The 21,654-nt window shown below is 34.4% G+C and overlaps 2 protein-coding genes across 2 annotated transcripts in view; one reads left to right on the top strand and one right to left on the bottom strand.

Annotated features, from left to right (window-relative positions):
- The window catches only part of LOC109032359 (cathepsin B-like cysteine proteinase 4), a 150,332-nt gene that overhangs the window by 121,088 nt on the left and 7,590 nt on the right, over positions 1–21,654 (bottom strand). The window lies entirely within an intron of this gene.
- FucT6 (alpha-(1,6)-fucosyltransferase 8) lies at positions 95–21,236 on the top strand. Its single transcript, XM_019044431.2, has 10 exons — positions 95–923; positions 3,027–3,124; positions 4,473–4,656; positions 5,989–6,154; positions 6,757–6,943; positions 8,436–8,673; positions 9,241–9,417; positions 10,355–10,505; positions 10,995–11,258; positions 13,149–21,236. The coding sequence occupies exons 1-10, from the start codon at positions 715–717 to the stop codon at positions 13,230–13,232; spliced, it is 1,758 nt and encodes a 585-aa protein (XP_018899976.1). The 5' UTR covers positions 95–714; the 3' UTR covers positions 13,233–21,236.

Genomic DNA, 21,654 nt, shown 5'->3' with positions numbered 1-21,654 from the left:
CTCTCTTAAATTTCTGCCAAGCAATAAGCAATGTCTTCTGTAATGCCTTAGTCTGTCTAAATACTTTCAACATGTACATAAAATTTGAAATGAAATTTAAGACTCATGCTGAAGATTTACAACACAAACAACCTGACAACAGCGCAAAGTAGATGAGAGTGATCGAGGGTTATCACTACATTTTCAGACCGAACTTTTTTTACATGTCAGGAAGGACTTACAACTTTCAATTTACAAACCAATTACAGCAGTCGCCGTGTTGGGATACTGTGCTATTCATTTGTGACTGTAGGCTGATTAATTCTTTTAAATACGTTTGAAGTGTAAAGTTGTTTCGTGTTTAAACTTGTTTTTCCTTATCTACTTAATTCTTTACTTACTTAATCTGTAACTGAAGCCTCTATCAGTCTCTGTCTCTTATCTTAAGCTTGTGTTTATACTTTCGTCAAGTACATCGTTCTGTGCATTCTGTTTATCTACATACCTATCATAGTCTTGTCATTTTCATGAGTGATCTGTCAGGTTTTAGTCATGGGGCTGTATAACTTCTTGATCATCGGTTTCCTCTATGCACCCTCGGAAATAACCATCAGTGCCATGACGAAGTTTTTATTTTCTGAATGTCAAGATTTGTCCAAGCCATTTCCTTAATAGACTTTAAGCCATTTTCACCATCATAGTTAGTGTTTCTCTTAATCTGCCACTGTGGCAATCATGAAAATCCTACGACAAATTGGATGGGGTCGCGCACTTTGTCTGCTGCTGCTAGTATGGCTTGTGTTCCTTCTATTTACCATTGGCTACCTGCGTCATGAACCAGACACACAAGTTGCTCAACGTTTATCAGAGGCATTGAAAGAACTAGACTCTCTTCACAAGAAACATACAGAGCTGAACAATTTGGTGTTGGAATACTACATTGGGTATGTGCCTTCATAATATTCCTGTACATCCCAGGATGTTTTATTGTTGTACTGCATAGATATTTTAAGAGTGATACTTCAATGTATTGAAAAGGACGCAGCGCAGTCATCAAAATAAGTGTGTTGTTTTGTACCTATCCTAGAAAAATTAGCCATCCATTGATTTATAGAGCTAATTTAGAAATCTTTCAATTTCAAATTTTTTCCAAACAGCTCTTTATAATTCAAGATTTCACAAACCCATAAACCCTTCAATTAAATTAATATCCTCAGTCTCTTCATTTCCAACTTAACAGACAGACACTAATAGAAAATCACTTACCTATTCCTGTCGTGGGACACTCATCAAAAAAAAAAAAGATGAAGAACCAAGCAGATACGTTTAGAATTGCACACATTCCATCAATCTCATATATCTCTGAGGCTGAACTGAGAGCAGTCATGTTTGTTCGTTTTTCCTTTAATTTGAAATAAAAATAACATGCTCCAAACTTGGTTCCTCTGTGAAAAACCCTGTCTGTTTTACAATTGAAACCAATGCATTATAGGTAATAAAATGAGATCATCCACCTATGATTGGCGGAGATAAAAGGACTTCACAGAAGCGATTCTTTCTTTCCAATGAGGAAAAAATGGCTAAATTTTAATTTGTAAGATAGTTGCCAAAAATATTCACCTTTCCCTTCCTCCGTCAATCTGTAAAATGCCAAAAAGTAGTCTCCTCTATTAGGTACCTTGATATGACATCATTTCCCTCTGCTGTTTATTGATGAATTATTCATCTATATATGTGTTAGCGGCAAAACCCGATTCTAGGCAAAAATGTATTTTTCCGAGGAATCTAGTTTTGCCTGCGCAAAGTAGGCAAAACTAGTTCCGCCGGAGCGCTGTCAGTTTTGCCTGAACACGACCAGGCAAAACTAGTTTTGCCGGACCAGGAAAACTACGTAAACCAAAACTTAAAAAAAAAAATAAAAAATTTAAAATAAAAATAATAATTCAAAATTAAAAATTAAAATATGTCCTGCTCATCTCTATTCGCAGGCTCCACTGAGCCCTGACTGCAAATTTCGAGGTTTACCATGGACAATCTTCAATTCTTTCCATAATCCAGCAAGTTGAGTTACAAGTTCGTTGACGAATTCCCGTCCATTATCTGAGTGTAAAATACAAGGGGCCCCAAAAGTAAAAAAAATATCTAATAACACCGGACCAACCGTGGTTGCTTTTTAAGATTCTAAAGGCTTCAAAACACACAACTTAGTCAGGTGGTCCCGGTAGTTCAACACTAATTTAAATTGACCATCTGCTTGTGATTGGTCGTCAATCAGGTCCACCTGGCACCTACTATTCATCTGAGAGTTTCTGAGAGTACACTATGGGGTTGGACACAACGCCTCTTTGTTGGCGGAACTAGTTTTGCCGGACTTCATCAGTTTTGCCTCAACATCAGCAGGCAAAACTAGTTCCGCCTACGGTCGGCTAGTTTTGCCTACGCATATCAGGCAAAACAGGTTTTGAATAGGCAGATCTAGTTTTGCCGGTTCATTTCTGGCAGAACTAGATTTGCCTAGGCAAAACTAGTTTTGCCTGGAATCGGGTTTTGCCGCTAAAATGTACAAATAGATTCTCAAGAAGGTACAATGTCTTATTTACTTTATCATTGTTCAATACACACTTCTTCTACAAAACCTAATTTCCTGTGTTACATCTCTCTTAATCTAATTTAATGAATTCATATTACCTATAAGATTCATTGTCTTCATGATGCAGCAATCACTTTTTGCAAAGTTCACTGGTCTGTGCACATTAATGGCACATGCCATCTTGGTATATTTTTGCATGCATAGCTTGTTGGAATAACAAGTTTCCTGATGATTTTTGTGTTTATTTTCCATCCTCATGGGTTAAAAATGAAAGCATGGCTTTTTCCAAGAAAGGCAATTCAGCTTTTATTTTTGTATGTACAGACCTAATTTTAATTTGTTATCTTTACTGTATCCTAAGAAGGAGTACATTTGTTCATTGTTAAATAAACTTTTATCATCGCTATTGTCATTACTTTAACACTGATGATTCATTTATTTTTTTCTACAATTCTAGTGATGCTCAATTGAAACCAGAAGATAAAGCATTACTGCACAAAAATCTGGAGAAGGTGATAGGCACAAACATTCAAGTGGGATACCCACCTGTTCAAAGTAAGTTTTCCTCAGATTTAATTACTATTTCTATTTTCACCTATTATTTTCATTATTATTTATTCATTGATTATTTCATTTACCTACCTATGCAGCTGTTACAGAATTAAATGAAGAAAGTCCATAGAAGTAAATATTAGTTATCATCATTTTGACATTTTTATACAGATAATTCATAAATTCTCATCAAGATTTGAGATGCTAAAGAGGTTGGAGAGGTGAAATTTTTATATAGATAATTCATATATTTTCATTAAGAGATGAGATGCTCAAGAGGTTTCAAATGCAGAGCTGGTCTAGATTTGTCTCTTAATCTCCTCATTTATAAAAGACAGATGTGAGAGTTAAATAAATACATAACTTTTTGAGTGTCTCTACATGATATTCAAGTCTTACCACTTTACTTGGCAAGCCTCTTGGTCCAAAAAGTGTCATTGATTGGGCTAAATTTGATTTTGATGAGTGTGTTGATTCGGGTGACAGACAGTCTGATTGTTGGTTCAGTCACAGTCAAGTGGTGGCAGGAAATGATCGTTGGGCAGCAGTCATTATCATAGTTGGAGCCAAATCTTGCATATGTAGCCTTTTATGTTTTGTAGGTAAAACTGATGATTTCTTGAAGAGCTGGGCAACACTGGACCATGATTTTGGCCACTGTTAGCTACAGCTGTAATGCTATGCTATGATCATTGGTATGAATTTTCATCATTCTCTGAGTGTATAGGGTGATGTCACTTGTGAAAACAAGGGGAAAATATGATCAACCTTTTTGTCCTCCACTTTTATCCCCAAATCCCTTATTCTGCCCCCCCCCCCCCCCCCCAATGTATTTGACCTTAATCGGTAGATTCCAAAGTTTTACAAATTGTAAATTAATTCCTTCTCTCTTAAATCTTTAGTTTGTGTGTGTGAGGGTGTAGGTACACAGAAAAATTGCCGTACGTATTTTTTGTATTTCTATCGACGCATTTTTGAAGGATTTTCCTCCAACTATTTTTGAAGAGATTCGGCAACCTTCCTCTGTCCAAAATTTAGTTCATGAGCTGCATCATGTATCTCTGTTCAACCAACTGCGGTAAAGTTCAACCAAAGCTATGTGGAACCTCAAAAAGGCAACCTTAAAAATCCAAAGAATCAAAGTCTTTTTGCCTTTCCTCAGCGATGTGTAACTGCATAATAACAACAATCCAACCTGGTTCTGTAACGGCACTTTAATGTGGATATCTCCATGGAAATGAGGATAAAATTTGCTTCTTACCTTTCTGAAATACAGAAGCAACTTCCCATCTATTTCTTTCAAAAGAATTTTGTTTCCTTTTATGATGGAAGTTTTTCTCCTGTGTTGTAGATGCTGTTGGTCAACCGAGTACTGAATACGAGGCGTTGAAAAGAAAGTTACACTCAGGCATTCTAGAATTTTGGTGGTTTGTGAGCAGTGAAGTAAAGAAAATCCGGAAAGAAGCTGAGAATTTCTCTCCTTTACTTGCCAGTAAATTCAACAATATTCTGGACTTGGGGATTGAACATAAACGGTAATAAATTTCTAATGGTCCATCTGTATTTATCATGAAAGGACTCATTTCATCAATCCATACTTTCTTACAAGCTCATTTAAAGCATCAAAAAGTGGAAGGAAGGGAAAGGGGAAATGATGAACTAAGTAGCCTTTTTTCTTGAATGATGAAAATGTTAAGGTTTTTTCCCTGAGTGGAAATAATGTTTTCTTGTGTACTCTGACTTTTGCTCATTCAAAGTGTGTTAACCATTTGCTTTATTCACTGGACTGCCATTGTGAGGACATGTTTGTAGTTTTTTTGGAACCTCTTTAAGAATATTGTGGCTTGGGCTCATAATCTACTAATTGTAATTTGTCTGTGGATTTAGATTCCAGGGCTGAACAGGAATTTTTGTGTGACTTACCTCTCAACCTTAGGGTCAAAAGTCTCCTGTTACTACGTCCCAGGGCACAGGAGAAGGTTTTAAGCTTGCAGTTCCCATCTCCTTTCTGCTTCGGGTTTTTCGAAGAAAATTTGAAAGTATGTCCAAACTTTAATTGTAAGAACAGGTTCTCAAGAAGTGGAAAACATTTTTTTCAAAGGGGGAGGGGTTTATTTTAATAATTGTTTTTCTTTCTTTGAGAAATCCAGAACCTGGCAAAGAGCAGCAGTGTTTAAGAAAGCTCCTTGGTACCCTGATTAAGGTGCACCAGTGGAACTTTGGACCCTCACATCCGGAATCTTCAGGGCGGATTTTTCTCAGGGCCTCATGTTTCATATTACTTCACGTCAATGTAACAACCTGTCGTGTCTTAGAGGGAGCAATTCTATTTTCTTTTGAAAAGGATTAGGCAGCTTCTAGAATTTCATACAGATTTAAAGTAAATTTTGAACTATGCTTTTGGTGGAAAATCTTCAAAATTTTGATGAGAACTGATGAAAAGTCTAATTTCTGAAGCTATAATTCTCTTTTTTCTGAGAAGTTAGCCTCAAAACCATGAAGTTTTGATTCCTCAAAGGAAATTCCTACAACTTCACCAAACTCCAAGGAAAACAAGTTTCCCCTAAAAAGAACACATATGGATGAACTGTACCATTCATTGCCCATCAGTATCCACATGATTTTAAAACCAAATGTACATTATCCGTTTGTAAAAGACAAGTTGAAAAAAGCTAATGTATTGTGTTTAAAAGTAAAGTAGTAGTAGTATCTAAAGCAACAAAATAGTCAGATTAGATTTCTCTATAACATTGTGAGCACTCCTGCAATTTTCATTTTTTACTTTTTTACTCGTAAATTTGATTAGCAAATTTGATTTTTATGAATTTTACGCCTTTGAACTAACAATGGTCGTAATTTTGTTACAGATCTTTAATCAAGGATGTTTCTGGACTTAACCATGCGGATGGCTACGCTTCATGGCGTCAAAATGAATTCGAAGAATTGAGTAGTTTAATTCAGAGACGACTAGATTATTTGCAAAATCCCTCAGATTGTTCAAAAGCAAAGAAGCTTGTTTGCAATCTTAACAAGGTGATTACATTCTAAGACATCTCTTGCTCTCTGACCAGGAGGTCTCATTATTTTTTTTTTTTTTCATATTAATTTGAGGCAGCAATGCAATTTCCTGTAACATGGAAGAGTCAAGTGTAAATGTGGCCCCCTCCCTGTCTGCAAGGAAGCCAATACTAGTTTTGGAGCCAAAAATCAACGTAAAGTTTCTTTCTCGGATAATTGTGTCCATTTCTAACTCATCCAAGGATAAGAAAATTCTGGTTGTCTGTTGCCTCATAATTATTTCTACGACTCTAGCAAAGACTAAAAAGTTCTTAGACCAACTTTGAAATAGTTTGAAATCACTTTGACTGCTAACTTTGTGGCATTGTAAAGCAGAATCAAATTCTAAGATTAAATGAGAGAAGACATCGTAATCTCCATTAATGGTTTTTAAGTTTTGCTTGTATTTCTCATAAACATTCTTTCAGAAAATTTCCAATTTCACCAAGTTTGAACTTCTTTCTCCAAAATTGTACCCTTTTGCACACATGATGAGTAAACAAGGAATTCTCCCTTGCCGGGTTTAATTCCACTATTACCACAGTTTAGTCCTACATGATCAATATTTTTATTTTCAGGGTTGTGGTTTTGGGTGCCAACTACACCATGTTATTTATTGCTTCATCATGGCTTATGGCTTGGAGAGAACTTTAATTCTCAAGTCCAAAGGCTGGCGTTACGGAGTCAGTGGTTGGGAATCAGTGTTTTTCCCTCTCAGTAGGACTTGCACTAGTGCTAATGGATCCAGTCATGGCCCCTGGAGAGGTATTTATTGATGATTTACTAATAGCTGATATCAGAGTTGCTTTCAAAATTGGCGGACTTTACTGATCTCTAAGGCCGAATCTCACATCCCCTTGTTATAAGGTATTAAAAAAATGAGCACCGTAGTGGAAAGAGAAATTTCAGGAGTATGAAGAATTAGGTACCGCAAGGTTATGGGAGTATTGAAAATTTTGAGTCTTGATTCGTCAAGGCATTTTTCTCAACTTAACTGGCCTTGAGAGGTAGAATCCAGCTCAAACTAGTTGAAGCGACTGGATTCAAACTCTTGAATGTGAGTATTTTCATACCTAAAACACGAAACAAGCACAAATTTTTTAACACTTTTGACAACATAATTATAGAATTTCTGGTATCTATCAGTGGCTGCAAAAATTCCCAGTTTTGGCACACCCTCAGACTATATATTGACCAAGCCCCTTCAATCTCCATTGATTAACAGCACAATGCTTACCTGTATGCACTAGATAAAAGCTATAGTTTATTTTGATAGAAATTTCATAGCTAATCAAAATTTATTTTACATCAAACCTCTGAATCATGACATTCTCTTCCATCCGTTCTCCTCCCAGAGGCACTGTGTGATTTTAACCTTCCACTCTCTATTATTATCCCATGAGTGTTGCACCGGCACCTCACATTTGAATTGAGTTTTGTAGGATTTCTGATGTTAATAAGGAATTTGTGTTGTTTAACTTATGAATTCTCTGCTTCGAATGCTTCTTAAACCAAGCAGAAAATTTAATCAATCCATGAAGAATGATGTGCAAATATTTTTTATGATAACTAAAAGTTTGTTTGACTATATGCTCAACTTTTTCCATGCATGTGCACATGTGAACTCAAAATTAGTGGAAAGAAATGTAAAAATGAAAATAAATAAGTGAAACGCACAAATCTGACTTGAGTGAATAAACTCGGCCTGCATAGCTCTCGACTACTAATAAAAACCAAGATTTTTTATAATGAAGTTCTGTAGATTTTACCTCTTACTCTCCAGTAATGGGTCAGCTGCATTGGTCTCTGAATCGTTTTTTGATGCTGGATCCCTGTAAATTAGCTAAAAATTAGCAACTCCCTACGTTCTATATTAACCAAGATATCATGCTTTGAAAAATTTGGGTTATGCTGTCACCCTCCGCAGTAATAACACCATTGGTTTCTTCCACTTGCTTTCATCAGTCAGTACTACACACCTTTGCACTGGTTACTTAACGTGAAACTCGGATGATCGCAGGGTAGAAGAAACCAAGGATTTCGCTACTGCAATGGATGATGTTATAAACCGAATATTTCAAAGCTCGATATCTCGGTTAATATTGAACGTAGAAAGTTGCTGTTCAGGCAGATCTTATTATTTCTAGATGATTTTAAAGAATCAAGCACCAAAACACAACTCTGTGACTAGCACAACTGACCCATTCTCATCACTATTCTGTATTTGTAATCCATCATCAATTTTTTATTCTTTAAGCCAACGGTAATGTACAAGTGATGAATCTACCTATAATTGATTCATTGACACCTCGGTCAAAGTTTCTTCCCGGAGCTGTACCTAATGACATTGCGGGTCGCTTGACCAGAATCCATGGTAATCCTACAGTCTGGTGGATTGGACAATTTTTGAAGTATATGCTCAAGTACCAGCCAGCCACAAAACAAATGTTAGATGATTTTGGGAGGAAAGTAAACTTCCAAAATCCAATAGTTGGGTAAGTTAATTTCTTTGATTCTTGTTAAAAAGTATAGAAAAATTTTGAGTGAGTTTATTCTTGATTTATTGCTTGGAATAAACAAGAGATTGTGGATTTGCAAAATCATGTGAATGAAAAAATGAGTAGGTAGATGTATCGGAAATTTTTTTCCTTATAAATTCTGATAGTTATGATGCTCTAACTTGGTTTTCTCCCCTAACTTTCAGTATTTTTTATCTCAAAATTAAGTTGTTTCTCAATCGATGTTTGAGGACCTAGAGATGTAATGTAGCATTGTCATGTAAAATTTGAATACAACTTAATCTTTGGGGTTTCTTGTACAAATGATGCTTTTATGTTTCAAAAACTTCTAAAATACATTCATAAGTGAAAAATCAGTGTAATTGTTGTTTGCATCAGAATCAGCAAATTGAAACTCTTTGCTCACACAAAAATCACAACCAATCCAGGTTAAAGCGGCCATTGGACTGACGTTTTTGATTGAATTGATGTTGTAAAGGAAATCTTGTATTTCTTCAAATGATTGATTATTTTTCTCTTTTATTGATGACTTGGTCTCTACAGTGTTCACATTCGGCGTACGGACAAAGTAGGAACTGAAGCTGCATTTCACTCTGTTGAAGAGTACATGAGCCATGTGGAGGAATACTTCCAGCAGCTCCTGGTCTCTCAGCCAGTCCCTCAGAAAAGAATCTACCTGGCAACTGACGACCCTAAAGTTTTCACAGAAATACGACAAAAGTATGTATGCATATAATAAGAAAGTGCTGTTATTGTAGAGTAGAAATTATTTTCGTCAGCTGGGTGTAAATGCCTTGAGACCCAACTTTTAAAATAATCCCCTGAATTTTACATTTTTCAACACACTTAATTTTTTATTCTGTTATGGAACATGGGTATTTTTGTCGAAATTTCGTGCTACTGATTGCCAGCAAGTGCGATAACGTTGTAGGAATGGCTTTCAAAATTAATTCTGACTGAAAGTGAGCCTCATCTGGCTTAAGATGGATGTTAATCTAGGATGATCTGCATGAGGTCACCTTGATCTTTGACCTTGAGGCTCATTGAGAAGCAGCATCAGGTGTAATGACAAAATTTCCCATGCTATGGCCTGACAGTACACGCCTTAACCTAACAAGTTTCACCTCTGGTCAGGTTAATGTATCTTTTTGCCAAAAAATGTTCTCTCAGAACTCTTAGTAAACTCACCACTAAAACATTTTCAGTCTTTTGATGAATAAATACCTTTTGCACTTTTTATGCAAGACTGCGGCGGCTAGAGCTTCGATTTGTATATTGCAATGCAATGCATGGCATTTCCCATTTATTCCTATGAGGAGCAACAACTTTTGCTTGCTTCAAGAACAAATTTTGGGGATGGTAGGTTTATGTAGATAAAAACTCTTCCCTATATTTTTGCACTTATTCTTGATTACCTAATTGAATTTCAAAATTTTGACAGAGCAGATGTCTCTCTCTTGCAGGTTCTTCCCATTTTAATAAAATGTCAAAGAGTGAAAAATATTTGTAGAAGTAATCAAATAATTTCTGTTTGTCTAAGCACCTAGTCTACCTTGTAGAAATAAGAATAGGGAAATACTGTCATTGAATTTTAAACAACAATTTTTTTTAAATCTTTCAGATTATGATTTTCATTTTTGATCTGTTCTGTTCTCAGATATCCTGAATATGAAGTTTTGGGTGATGCAGTTATCTCAAAATCAGCTTCTTTAGGGAACCGATATTCAAGATCATCTCTTGATGGGATTATCACTGATATTCATTTTCTAGCTCGTACAGATTTTCTTGTTTGTACTTTTTCCTCACAGGTAATAACTTTACAGTTGTCACACTTGAAAAGCAAAGTGAAAAAGTGAAAATTTTTATGAGTGAGGAAACTCTGCGATGTATGAATTCTACTAAAGCTCCTAATATCAGAAAATTTTAGAGTTGAAAAACGTTTCTCAACATATATTTTTCTTTTGAAAAACATCCTTTTGAAGGCTTAAATTAATAATTTTGATCCATCTCTCACCTATTTAAATTTTGGCCCGTTCATGTCTGGCTGTATGTGCAAAGTTGAAATCCTTGTAAGGCTCTCGACTTTCCTTCGCTACAATTATGAATGTAGCTCTTGATTTGAATTTTGGATTTCCTCCTTCAGAAATACTTGTAGAAGATTAGGGCTTCAGGAAATGCTTTATAAGAATGATGTTGAATTAACTTTTTATTTTAATGAAACCTTAATCACTTATCTCTCTCCATCTAATTTTTTATTTTAATTATGTTGTCCATTATTTATTTTCACATCCCTCTAGGTTTGCCGTATTGCATATGAAATCATGAATGCTCTTGTTCCTGATGCTGCCGACCACTTCAAATCCCTTGATGATGTCTACTATTTTGGCGGACAGGAGCCACATTATCATGTTGCGGTGCTGCCACATACTGCGAAAACACCGCAAGAAATGAACTTGAAAGTCGGTGACATCCTAACTATTGCAGGAAACCACTGGGATGGCTATTCGAAAGGCTCAAATCTTCGCTCACAAGTTTATGCATCTCTGTTTCCCTCTTTCAAAGTAAGCGTTAATGCCTTGATTTTGTTTCATTTTGCCTATAAATTTGTCGTTCCAATAGAAATTAGAGGAACAAGAATTTATTTAAGTTTCATCATTTATTTGTAAAGTATTTTTTCTTCTCAGTTACGGCATGGTCTATGCCCTTAACTGATTGTTAAACTTTTAAATATTTTTTCATTTCAAGTCATTACCAAATTTGAACGTTATAGACTGGCCGATAATGATAGTGTACTTTTCTTTCGCAACACATTTCCTTAAATTGACTAGTATACTCATTACGTTCGCTCTGGAATTGGTCCATAATGACAAGCATTCTCATCATGGGACTTTTAACTTACGTTTTAGTTAGTTCTGTCATTTTTGGACAGGTAGCATTATTCATCAACCCTCTGACTAGTAGTATCACCAATCCAACACATATTCGTACGGTTGTTTAATTATCTCTGGTACAATAAATGTATTTACCAATACTAATACACCTTTCACACTAATACTTCGCCTAACTCAATTTTTCCATGTATTAGCTGATACTGTATTTTTCTTGATTATTTTCTCTAGCGGGGCTTTTTTTTTTTTTTTTTTTAAGGTTTTCTTTATTTTGACAAAAATCAAGGAAAACTCAGCAGCTGGCATTAGCCTGTGTCACACTATCAAAATACTCCATCAAAATGTCAAGGTCAAGTGCTGTGATTGGTCCAAGTCGTCAAATAAGCCTATCACAACACCTGACCTTGATATTTTGATGTCTAGTTTTGATAGTGTGACACAGGCCATTGGAATGAACGACAGGATGACATATTTTAACCGCTGATCTTTGTAGTCTATAGACAAAATTTATTTTGTATTTTAAGTATCTCAATTTCCAGCATCATATGATAAGTTTTAGGACCATTCAGAGGCATCAAAAGTTACTGATCCTGGCCAAATTGAGTACTAAAGTTAGGCTCAGGTGGCTTAAAATAAGTAAAAGTGAATGGGCTAACCATCCCTTCAAAACTGGATTAAAAGTGAAGTCTTATCCATGTTTCTTATTATAAAGCATTATTAAAAAAATGATAAAAAAAATTCTAGTTCCAATGACGAGACTTTTTGACAGAAAAATTTTTAATGAATGGCATATTTTAGCAAGTTTTGGAAAAACTGAAAAAATTATTTTTGGGAAATGAACATTTGATGAAAGGAGGTAAATCAATCAATGAAGGAACAAAAAAAAGAGAGAGAAAAATCCGTCACCAGACAGTAAAATCATTTTTCAATCAAAAGGGAAAAGCATTAATGTAATTCATCAAGCCAAAAACCTTCGTTTTTTACCCCACCAATATTCTGCAATAGTCAATAGTAAACAAGGTTTTTCCTTTTATGGGTTCCATCAATGTATTTACGGTGGAAATTGATCATTACGACATCACTTGTAATTATGTTTCAGTCGTAACATTGTAATCTGATCAATCCCATGGCTATTATCCTATTGACTAAGTGTACTTATGAATGAGTTATTATTACTCAGAGCTCTCTGACCACTTAAATTTTCGTTTTTTGTCATGGATCGTTCTAGCATTTACTCGGCCGATTTGAATAATGTTTGCAGATATCAACAGGTGATAGTCCTTTAAGAGCCTGCTTACTCAGATTTTGGAAACTTAACTCGCAGAGACACTCAAAGCAGAACTTGGAGGGCGCAAAGCACTCTCTGGAGGGTAGAGATATGTAGCGGCCAGGGGGCATAGCCCCCGAATAATGACAATTAGACCCAATAAGACTGGCCTGTGGAAGGTCGTTATATCCAATTTTTGCTGTATAAATGCAATGTATAATTCATCTGATACACTTATCTTTGTTTCCTATAAAACTGCTTATGTAGCCTCAAATAATCATTACTTTGTTTTTCAGGTACAGCCTAAAGTTGAGACAGCAGATTTTCCAACTTATCCGCAAGTCCCGCTCAAAGCACCCGAATCTGAGCCGGTCAGGTAATATTAAAAATAACAAAATAGGTTTTCATCTTCATTCACTGCACTAACCTGGTTGGATACTAGGTACAAATAGTTTGAGAATGTTTAAGCATGTAACATTGACTCTGCAGCATTGAAGTTCCTGAGGATTGCATCAGCCCAGAGATATGTCATTGTAAAGTTGTAGGGGTGCAAGATCGTCATCATCCTCAAACTTCTATTTTTTTATGTAGAGGTGGATTTGTAGTGACGACCAAAAAAGCAAGTGTGTATTTCAGTCATAAATGAAAAAAAGAAGATTTGCATAGGGTATTGCAGTTTTTTTAAAAAAAACGTCAGGTCCGTTCTGCAGTATTATACCGATTGTCACAATACCTGACACTACTCGACGAAAACTGGCAATTCTGTAATAAAAAGGCATCTAAAAATTTAGTTTTTTACAAACTGTCTTTAAAATTGGCCTTACTGTATCCTTTGAAAGTTGCTTCTTAAGCGGTGGCTTCTTATTTTTTTCTTCTTGATTAGGACTCAATGCAAGATCTGAGTGTTGCTCAGATTCTTTGATTCCTTGCTTCAGATTCCAGATAGCTTGAATGAAAAGAAAAAGAACTGAGGCAAGAATGAGTTTCATACATTGAATGACGATCTCAATTCGGAAAAACTGGCTGAGGTCTGAAACTTAATGATCCAACCAAGCAGTTATACATGGTTCTATCAAATCAATGTGCGTCTTAGAACACTAATTTAGATGAATTATGGGGGCAAAAAAATTCAGCCTCTAGAAGGACTGTATGTGGAAGTGTGCCTTGCACTTTACTCTTACTGTGTGATTGTTTCTTTGCATTGTGATCAGTTAATTGAAATATGTAGTATTATGTGATTCCTACTTTTAATCTGAAAATATTTCCACATATTTGATGTATTTGTGCCGGAGTAAGTTTTAAGCAATGCTAAGCCAAGGTTCCATTACATTAGTAACGCTTTGCCATAAATCTAACTCTACTCCCTACTAGGAACCCTTGCTCTCCAAGCTACAGACTTGGTGATAATTTAAGATTTAGATTTTCAGCAAAATTGAATTTTGAATCATTGGAATTTCATGTCAAGAATATTTTCTGCAAGTGATCTCCATACTGCCCGTCTACAGGGAAATTCATATGTTTTAATTTTGAAAGCTGTTCCACGCTAAAACTGAGCATCGCCATGAAATAAAAGGAACAAACCATTAATCCTACTGCCACAGTTTTATTGTTTTGTTCTTTAGATCTTTCTCCATCAACTCAACTACAAGCAAATAGCAATTGCTTGGAGTTTTTTTTTTTTTTTTTTTTTTTTTTTTTTTTTTCTAAAAAAAAATCCTAACGAAGATATCTTTTTATGGCAAATTGTCACTCTATTCATGATAGTCTTTTATTGTATGCTATGTAAGTTGCATATGTATAATTGCAAAACTTTAGAAGTATGACAAATACAATGCGAACTACTAAGGGTGCACATGAAGGTTGTAAAAATACCCTCTTGTGTCAAGTAAAGATCTTGTGTCAAGTAAAGATCTTGTTGTCATTCCCGTCTGAAAGAATGTGTTTGATAGAAAATCTTCCGGAAAATCCTCCTTACTTGCGTTTAAGATTAGTCTCATCTTACACAATCCTTAAAATATTAATTACTCTGACACTGCAACAGGTTAATGAACAGAAAATTGTCAGATGTATGGTGTCTTTGTAATTATATGGATTATCTTTGTTCATTCTCTGTCTATTGTGAAACCCTCGGCAAACTCTATTTTTTGTCAGACAACACCCCTCCCTGACTTAGACTCCTAGTTAACTGTGGGATCACACTTTTAGGTATTCCTTTTCCTACTTATAACATAATTTGTTACCTAAGTTTAATTTAATTCTCTGCTAGTATAATTTAGTCTCATTTATAATTGAAATTATTTTCAAGGCCATATGTATTATTCGTATTGTAAAAGTGTATTTAGTCCATTACTCTTTTCATGGTTCATCCTATAGATTATTTTTTCACTTTTTCTCTATCTAAAGGTGAATAATTACAACACAACATTCACAGCAATTTTTTTTTGTTTTAGGATAATAATTTTAAGCCTCAATGAAAGTCCTTTGGTACATGTTTAATTATTTTGCAAGAAAGTGTCTTAACTTTATTTTTCTGCAAGCTTGTGTGCTAGCAGAGTTGGAATTAAACAGAACGATAGAAAGTTGTAAAAAAGTAAAGTGTATAACCCTACTCGAAATGATATTTAAATGATAATTGACTTTATTTTTTAATCTTATGGGGGCTACCAAAAAAGTTTGGTCACTGTGTCGAATGAAAAGAGCGCATGGCACAATGCATATGTTTAGCAGATGGAGTTTCAAAAATATCAGCCTTGGCTTTTAAATGACAAGGTCATTCTACTTGTTTTATGTACATTAAATTTTGGCTCTACCAACAAAACCAGAGAACATATTTGACATTGCTGGCACCGGAAATTATTTCAACTCTTGAGAATTCAAGGGTAGTTGAAGTGAAAGAAAATCGGCAAAATTTGCCTTTTCCCGGAATCCTGATATTTTTTTTGTTTCGGTGACACTTCACTCTTTTTTGCTTTGAAACAGAGTTTCAAACTTGGGTCTGGAGCCAAAATCCCCAAAAATTCAGGTTTTTAAAAAGTTCCTCATCAGATTTCATGTTGGGCCTGAGGGTGAAGATTCATGAGCTATGGATGTGTTGTTTGGAACCACCGGAGACCGAAAATATGTGGAAATGGTCAACCATCACCTTTGGGTCCAGCATGAGTTCTGATGTGAAACATTAAAAACATGCCTTCGAATTTCGGCCTTCATATCCAATCTAAGCATCTGTTTCAAAACAAAATATTGTGAGTTTAGCCGAAACACAAATAAGTCTGTAAAATGTACGTCGTCAACTGCAAAATACCGAAAAATCTCAACATTGTGGGAGTGGTCCGATTTTTGCCCCTCAACAATGCCCTCCTTTTAAATTATTTAATTTTTTTCATTTTCTTGTATTCTTTAGTTGAAGTAACTTTGTGCATGCTTTGCTTTACATGATTTAAACAACGATTTATGATCGCTACCTACATTTAATATCCGTTTAGCCCTCATCAGCTGTAAAAAAATTGTTCTAATTCTACAGATCTTTTTTTGTCGTTCCACGACCTGTTTTCTATCGCTCACTTTTATACACTTCTCATGGAAGTGATATGCTCACTTTGAGTCTTATCCTCTACTTAACTTTTGATTTTTAATTTAATCATCTTGTGCTTGTCATTTTTTGGAATGTATCTACTTAAAACTTAAACCTTCGTAACGAATTTCGTTTAAAAAATGATTGTACTGAGTATTGCATTGAATTAACTCATCCAATTAGCTTTCTTCTGAGCTACACCTCATGCTAATTCCTGATTCTCATTTTGTCAAGAACTCATGATTTTGTGATCGATTTAATCCCTAAGTAATTTTTTAAGTGATTTTTCAATTCTCAATTTTGTTGAATGTTTTATTCTTTAGTCGAAATGTTCTAACTATATGTCATCACTAATATTTCACTGCACCAACATTTCACTGTGGACATTTTACTGTGGCTACTTTTCCTTGCCTGTATTATTATCTCTTCAAAATTCGTGCAGTCTTTTCCTCCACACTTTTCCAAGCTTAAGGCTGGCCGCTATAACACACTCCATCTTATGAGTTTGTCATAACTGATGAAAAATCTGAATCGTTGTAAAAACGATTTATCAATGCGTGAAAATCACGCCAAAAGTAGCTTAATTCTCAAAACGTGTCTGATGTCCATAAAATCTAATTAGAGACTGATGTTGGCATAGCCTAATCGCCATTTATTTGCTCCTCTATATGCTGCTACCCTCCTCTTTTTCTTCCAGCCCTATTCCTAACTTACCCTGCCTCTATTTGGAGATGTTTTTAGTCCAATTGCTGTAATAATTACCACAGTACAGCCCTTTGTATGTTTTCTCCACCTTGTTGCCGGTTGACTTATCAGTTGGCTCTTATTTAATCTTTCCTTAAAACAGTGTATGAATGGCAGCAAACAGTTGCTTGGATCAAAGTTGTCTTAGCAGTGAAATTTTACTGCAGAGAAATGTTCTTGGTGAAATTCTGTGCTAAAAAATATCATAAAATCGATCAAAATATACTCATTTTTAGTTTAAGTGTCATTTTAATATCGTCAATATCTCAGATTGAAATGAGTATGTAGTTTTGTATTTATAAAACAATCTTTTTTTAAGTATAGTTTTAATCTTTGGAATCATCTGAGACAAGGAAAATTCAAAATAACTATACGTACCTGTCTCAAAAAAGTATGTGCAAATTATTTTCTTACCCTTTTTATAAAGTGTTTTTGTCATTAGCAGTAATCAAGAGTTCACATTTTGTTACAAAAAAATCTTATGATGCTGGAGTTAGGAAGCTTACTGAGAGACGAGTTTTGTATGTGATCCAATAATAATTTTTTTTTTATTATTTTTTTTGTCAAAATAAGTAGTGTGTTTTGAGGGGAAAAAAACCCTTAACATCTCATTCAACGTACTCTAGAGAGCAATAGACATGGAATAGATCAAAATCATCACTTTTTAACTCTTACGGCCTCATGATCCAAATTATAAACAGTACCATTCATATGAAATCTCAGCTAAAAATTGTGCTGTAAAAATCATTTAACCATTATTTCTCTCAACACCTGAAGAACTGTGGGAAATGATTGGTTGAGTATTATAATTTTAGGAATCTTATGTCCGCAAAAGGACTCCCTGCATTAAAAATATTAGTATGAGTCAGTTACGCTGGTCACAGAATCAAGTTTTGATGTGTGTTTGTTGTAGATCAGCAAAAAATGATAAGATCTGTCCAAACAGCAAGTCTCTACATTCAACATTAACGGAGATATTGCGCTTTGAAAAATTTTGTTTATGTCGTCATCCCCTGTGGTAGTGACACCCTTGGTTTCCTCCATCTTAGTTTCATCCAAGTTGCACGGTGAGTAACCATGCAAATGTGTGTCTCTTCCTTACGGATGAAACTAAGATGGAAGAAACAAGGGGTGTCACTACCGTGGTGGATGACATCATAAACCGAATTTTTCAAAGAGGGATATCTCGGTTAATATTGAACATAGAGACTTGCTGTCTGGCCCGATTTTATTATTTTTAGCTGATCTACAAGAATCAAGCATCAAAACAGAATTCTGTGACCAGCGCAATTGACCCATTCCACGCCATATAAAGTTTGTTATTATGTATTTGATATGTGATGACAATAGGTTGTCATGCATCAATGAGACAAGAATTTTACGTCACAGTTTCAGGTCCTCCCTTTTTAAGAATTTGCCATGAGACGAAGACTAAATTGTTTCCCCTTACTCCTGCTATTGACTCTGTTCCTTAAAATTTCATGAAAAACTAGAGTTATACTTATTATGCAAATGGTAATCGATTTTACGCAAGACTCAGGGCTTTGAATAATAGTTTTTTTTCTTCTTTTTTTTTTGCCGAAGAGGGGTATAGAGGGAAAATTATGTTCTCAACTATTATTATAGGAGCTTTTTCAGTATGCATTGTATAATATAGTTAAATAATTCATAGTTAATATTATATTAATGTAGTCAAGTTAAGTTATCGTTCCATTCTGCGTTTTTTTATCTCTCCTTTTCTTTTTATTCCAGGATTGTAAGTGTGCTTGTATTTTCTGCCCGATTTTAGTTTTTTTTTGTTGTTAAATATTGAATACTATTCCAGATTTTTACAATTGTATGTAGTTATCTATGTGTTTGTTGGTGGTATTTTTATATATTTTATCGATTTCAGTAAATTTTGTTATTTTATTTGTGTGCATTACTGTCCTTGAGTTTCAAAGAAGGAATTTTAAAATATTTGGACAAATTCAAGGTTAAAATTAGGAAGCACGTAAGATCAAACACTCTTTAGTTTTGAAAGTTGATGGATAGTCATAGATGAAAAGCTGTTCTTTTGAATCATAATACTCAAAACATAGTTTCTTTCATTGTCACATCGTGTTATGAGCTAAATTGTTTGGGTTTCCATGTTCTAAGTTCTGAGTGTGACATTTAGAGCTCCCTGTGTCAAACTTGTTCTTTCAACCGGAGTTGTTTCCTAAAAATAATCAAATTGCTATGTAAAATCAATCCAACTAAATCTAGGTTTTCTTTATGAGTCGTAGGTACATTTTCAAAGAACTTTTTTCAATAGATTATCAAAATTCACTATTTTCAGATCTGTTAACCTTTAAAAATTTCTAAAGTGAGTTTTTTTACTTTAAAGTCAATTCTGCAGCTAATTCCCCGTGATTAAATATTGTCTTTAGTAAAATTTGATCATTTACCTGTGCTTTAAGTTTTGCTGTTTTGAGAATTCTACTTTGTATCAAATTTTGTTTTCTTTTCCATGACCCTAGTTATAGAAAGAAATGTTAAGTCTGATATTGAACCCAGTCTGTCACTTGAAAATAACATTTTGTGATGTATGAAATTTATTTTCTGTTCAGATCTCCTGAAATCTACTTAAAATCAACCTCTCAAGCCGTAAAAAAACTTATTTCCAAAACTTGAGTATGCTGCCACAGCTATCCTCCGTTTTACTCAATTCCTTTAATAATTTTTCTAATCTCGCTCAAGATGGATTAGTGTAAAAATAAATCTAACATTTCACTCGTTCTTCGGATATATACTGTTTTTCTGCTGGAAACTAAAGTGAATCTAGTTGATAAATGCGCTCTTCTTAAACTGACATTTATTTTCTACTTAAACTTACTGGTTCATCAATGAGTTTTCTTCAAAAGAATCATTATTTAATGCAACTTTGGGCATTTGTCTTGTTCTACATCCATACCTGTGCAATCTGTTTTGAATACTGTTACCAAAAATTCTTTGATTTACTTCATTGTAAATAGATTTAACTAGGCATTTTATGTAATCTAAATGTAATCACAAATGATAAAGTCACAGATACGGGAGTGAAAGTGCAAATTTTGTTTTTTCAAGAGAAATTACTTGGAAAAGAGAATATTGCATGGAACCAAACAGGACGCACTAATCTTGGGGTGTAATTTCATAATTATAGTGTTGAATTTTTTTACTTAGAACACCTAATTGGACCAACATGGCTTTTCCTAAAAAAAATTGTATCATAATTTTTGTTAAAGTGCCGTTGAACTCCCTAATCTGTGACGCTAAAAATACTAGTTTGTTTTTCTCTGCCTTTATCAGGGGAACCCTTGAAATGTATATTTTAAAATGTGAATATTCCTGCTCAGCAATTGTTTTAAATTGTAACTGTTGTAAATCTTTACTGCTTTTATTTTATGAAATCATGTCAATCATTATATTATTCATTTCAACTCTCTCAATGACCATACTCTCCTTAGACAAAAATTTAGTCAGAGTTGCTTACTAATCGGTTCAGTCGGTGGCAAGAAAATCATGCTTGCTTTTGAAAAGCCCAGTCAGGAGACTTTCTATATTTGTACATAATGTCAGCTCAAAGAACTTTTTTAGTGCTTGGCCCATCTTGACATTACAGTTTCTATCAGTTTTTAAGAAAAATTTGATGTACGATATGGGTGGGTTTTTTACCTTAAGGTCTCTTATTTCAAGATCTATGTTTAAGGTCACTATTGACTGTCTCAGTCTTGTCATTTTTAATTGAAGGAGATAATAATATTAAGCAAATTTCCTCTATTGATTATAAGATTTGCTCCCATGTTCCTTCAACTAAAAATAAAATTGAAGATGCTCCACCCTCTAGTCTCTCTGAATATTCCATCCTCTGGCTTATTCTCTGGTGAACACCGTGTGCTTGATTGAACATCATTTTATTTTTAGGTACTTAATTTTTAAGAACATCTCCAAAAATCTAGTTTCATTTTCTGTTCAAAAATTAACTAATTGTAATTGTTGTCCAAGGATTGTATTGTTTAATTAGATTGTTCTCTGAATTTTAAATACATTCAATATTGTTTTTTTATATCACAGTTCCTTTTTTTATTCCGAACCCCAGTGTCTGCTGTGAATTTAAAGTGTCTGAGACAAAAGAACCGTTTGTAATGTTGATGATGGAATGGCGGGTATAATGTTACTGAATAGTCATGACATGACTGGCTTCTAGCCTGAAATTATGTTGCCACAGATCTTCAGAAGTCGGAACTAACAATAATGTAATTATAGAAAAAGAAATAAGACAGAAATAATAATAAAAAATAAATACAAATTTACAATTTTGAATTTGTATGCCTTTTTTAACATTTAATACGTAAGTTATTTTCATCTTGTAAGATCCGTGATTGAACCAACAGAATAAAAATGCAAATTCTGGAACTTTCATTAGTCGACAGCCCGTTCTTTTAGTAGCTCTCTGACATTAGTATGTAGGTACCCAAATTTTG

Source organism: Bemisia tabaci, chromosome 3, assembly GCF_918797505.1.
Source record: "Bemisia tabaci chromosome 3, PGI_BMITA_v3".
Classification (NCBI taxonomy): domain Eukaryota; kingdom Metazoa; phylum Arthropoda; class Insecta; order Hemiptera; family Aleyrodidae; genus Bemisia; species Bemisia tabaci.
The sequence above is the reverse complement of the archived record's forward strand: the minus strand, read 5'-3'. Positions and strand labels throughout refer to the sequence as shown.

Excerpts from the sequence above, each read along its gene's own strand:
- FucT6 (XM_019044431.2), top strand. The coding sequence starts at position 715 with ATGAAAATCCTACGACAAATTGGATGGGGTCGCGCACTTTGTCTGCTG. Across the intron at positions 3,125-4,472 it reads GGGATACCCACCTGTTCAAA|ATGCTGTTGGTCAACCGAGT; the intron begins GTAAGTTTTCCT and ends CCTGTGTTGTAG. Across the intron at positions 9,418-10,354 it reads TTCACAGAAATACGACAAAA|ATATCCTGAATATGAAGTTT; the intron begins GTATGTATGCAT and ends TTCTGTTCTCAG.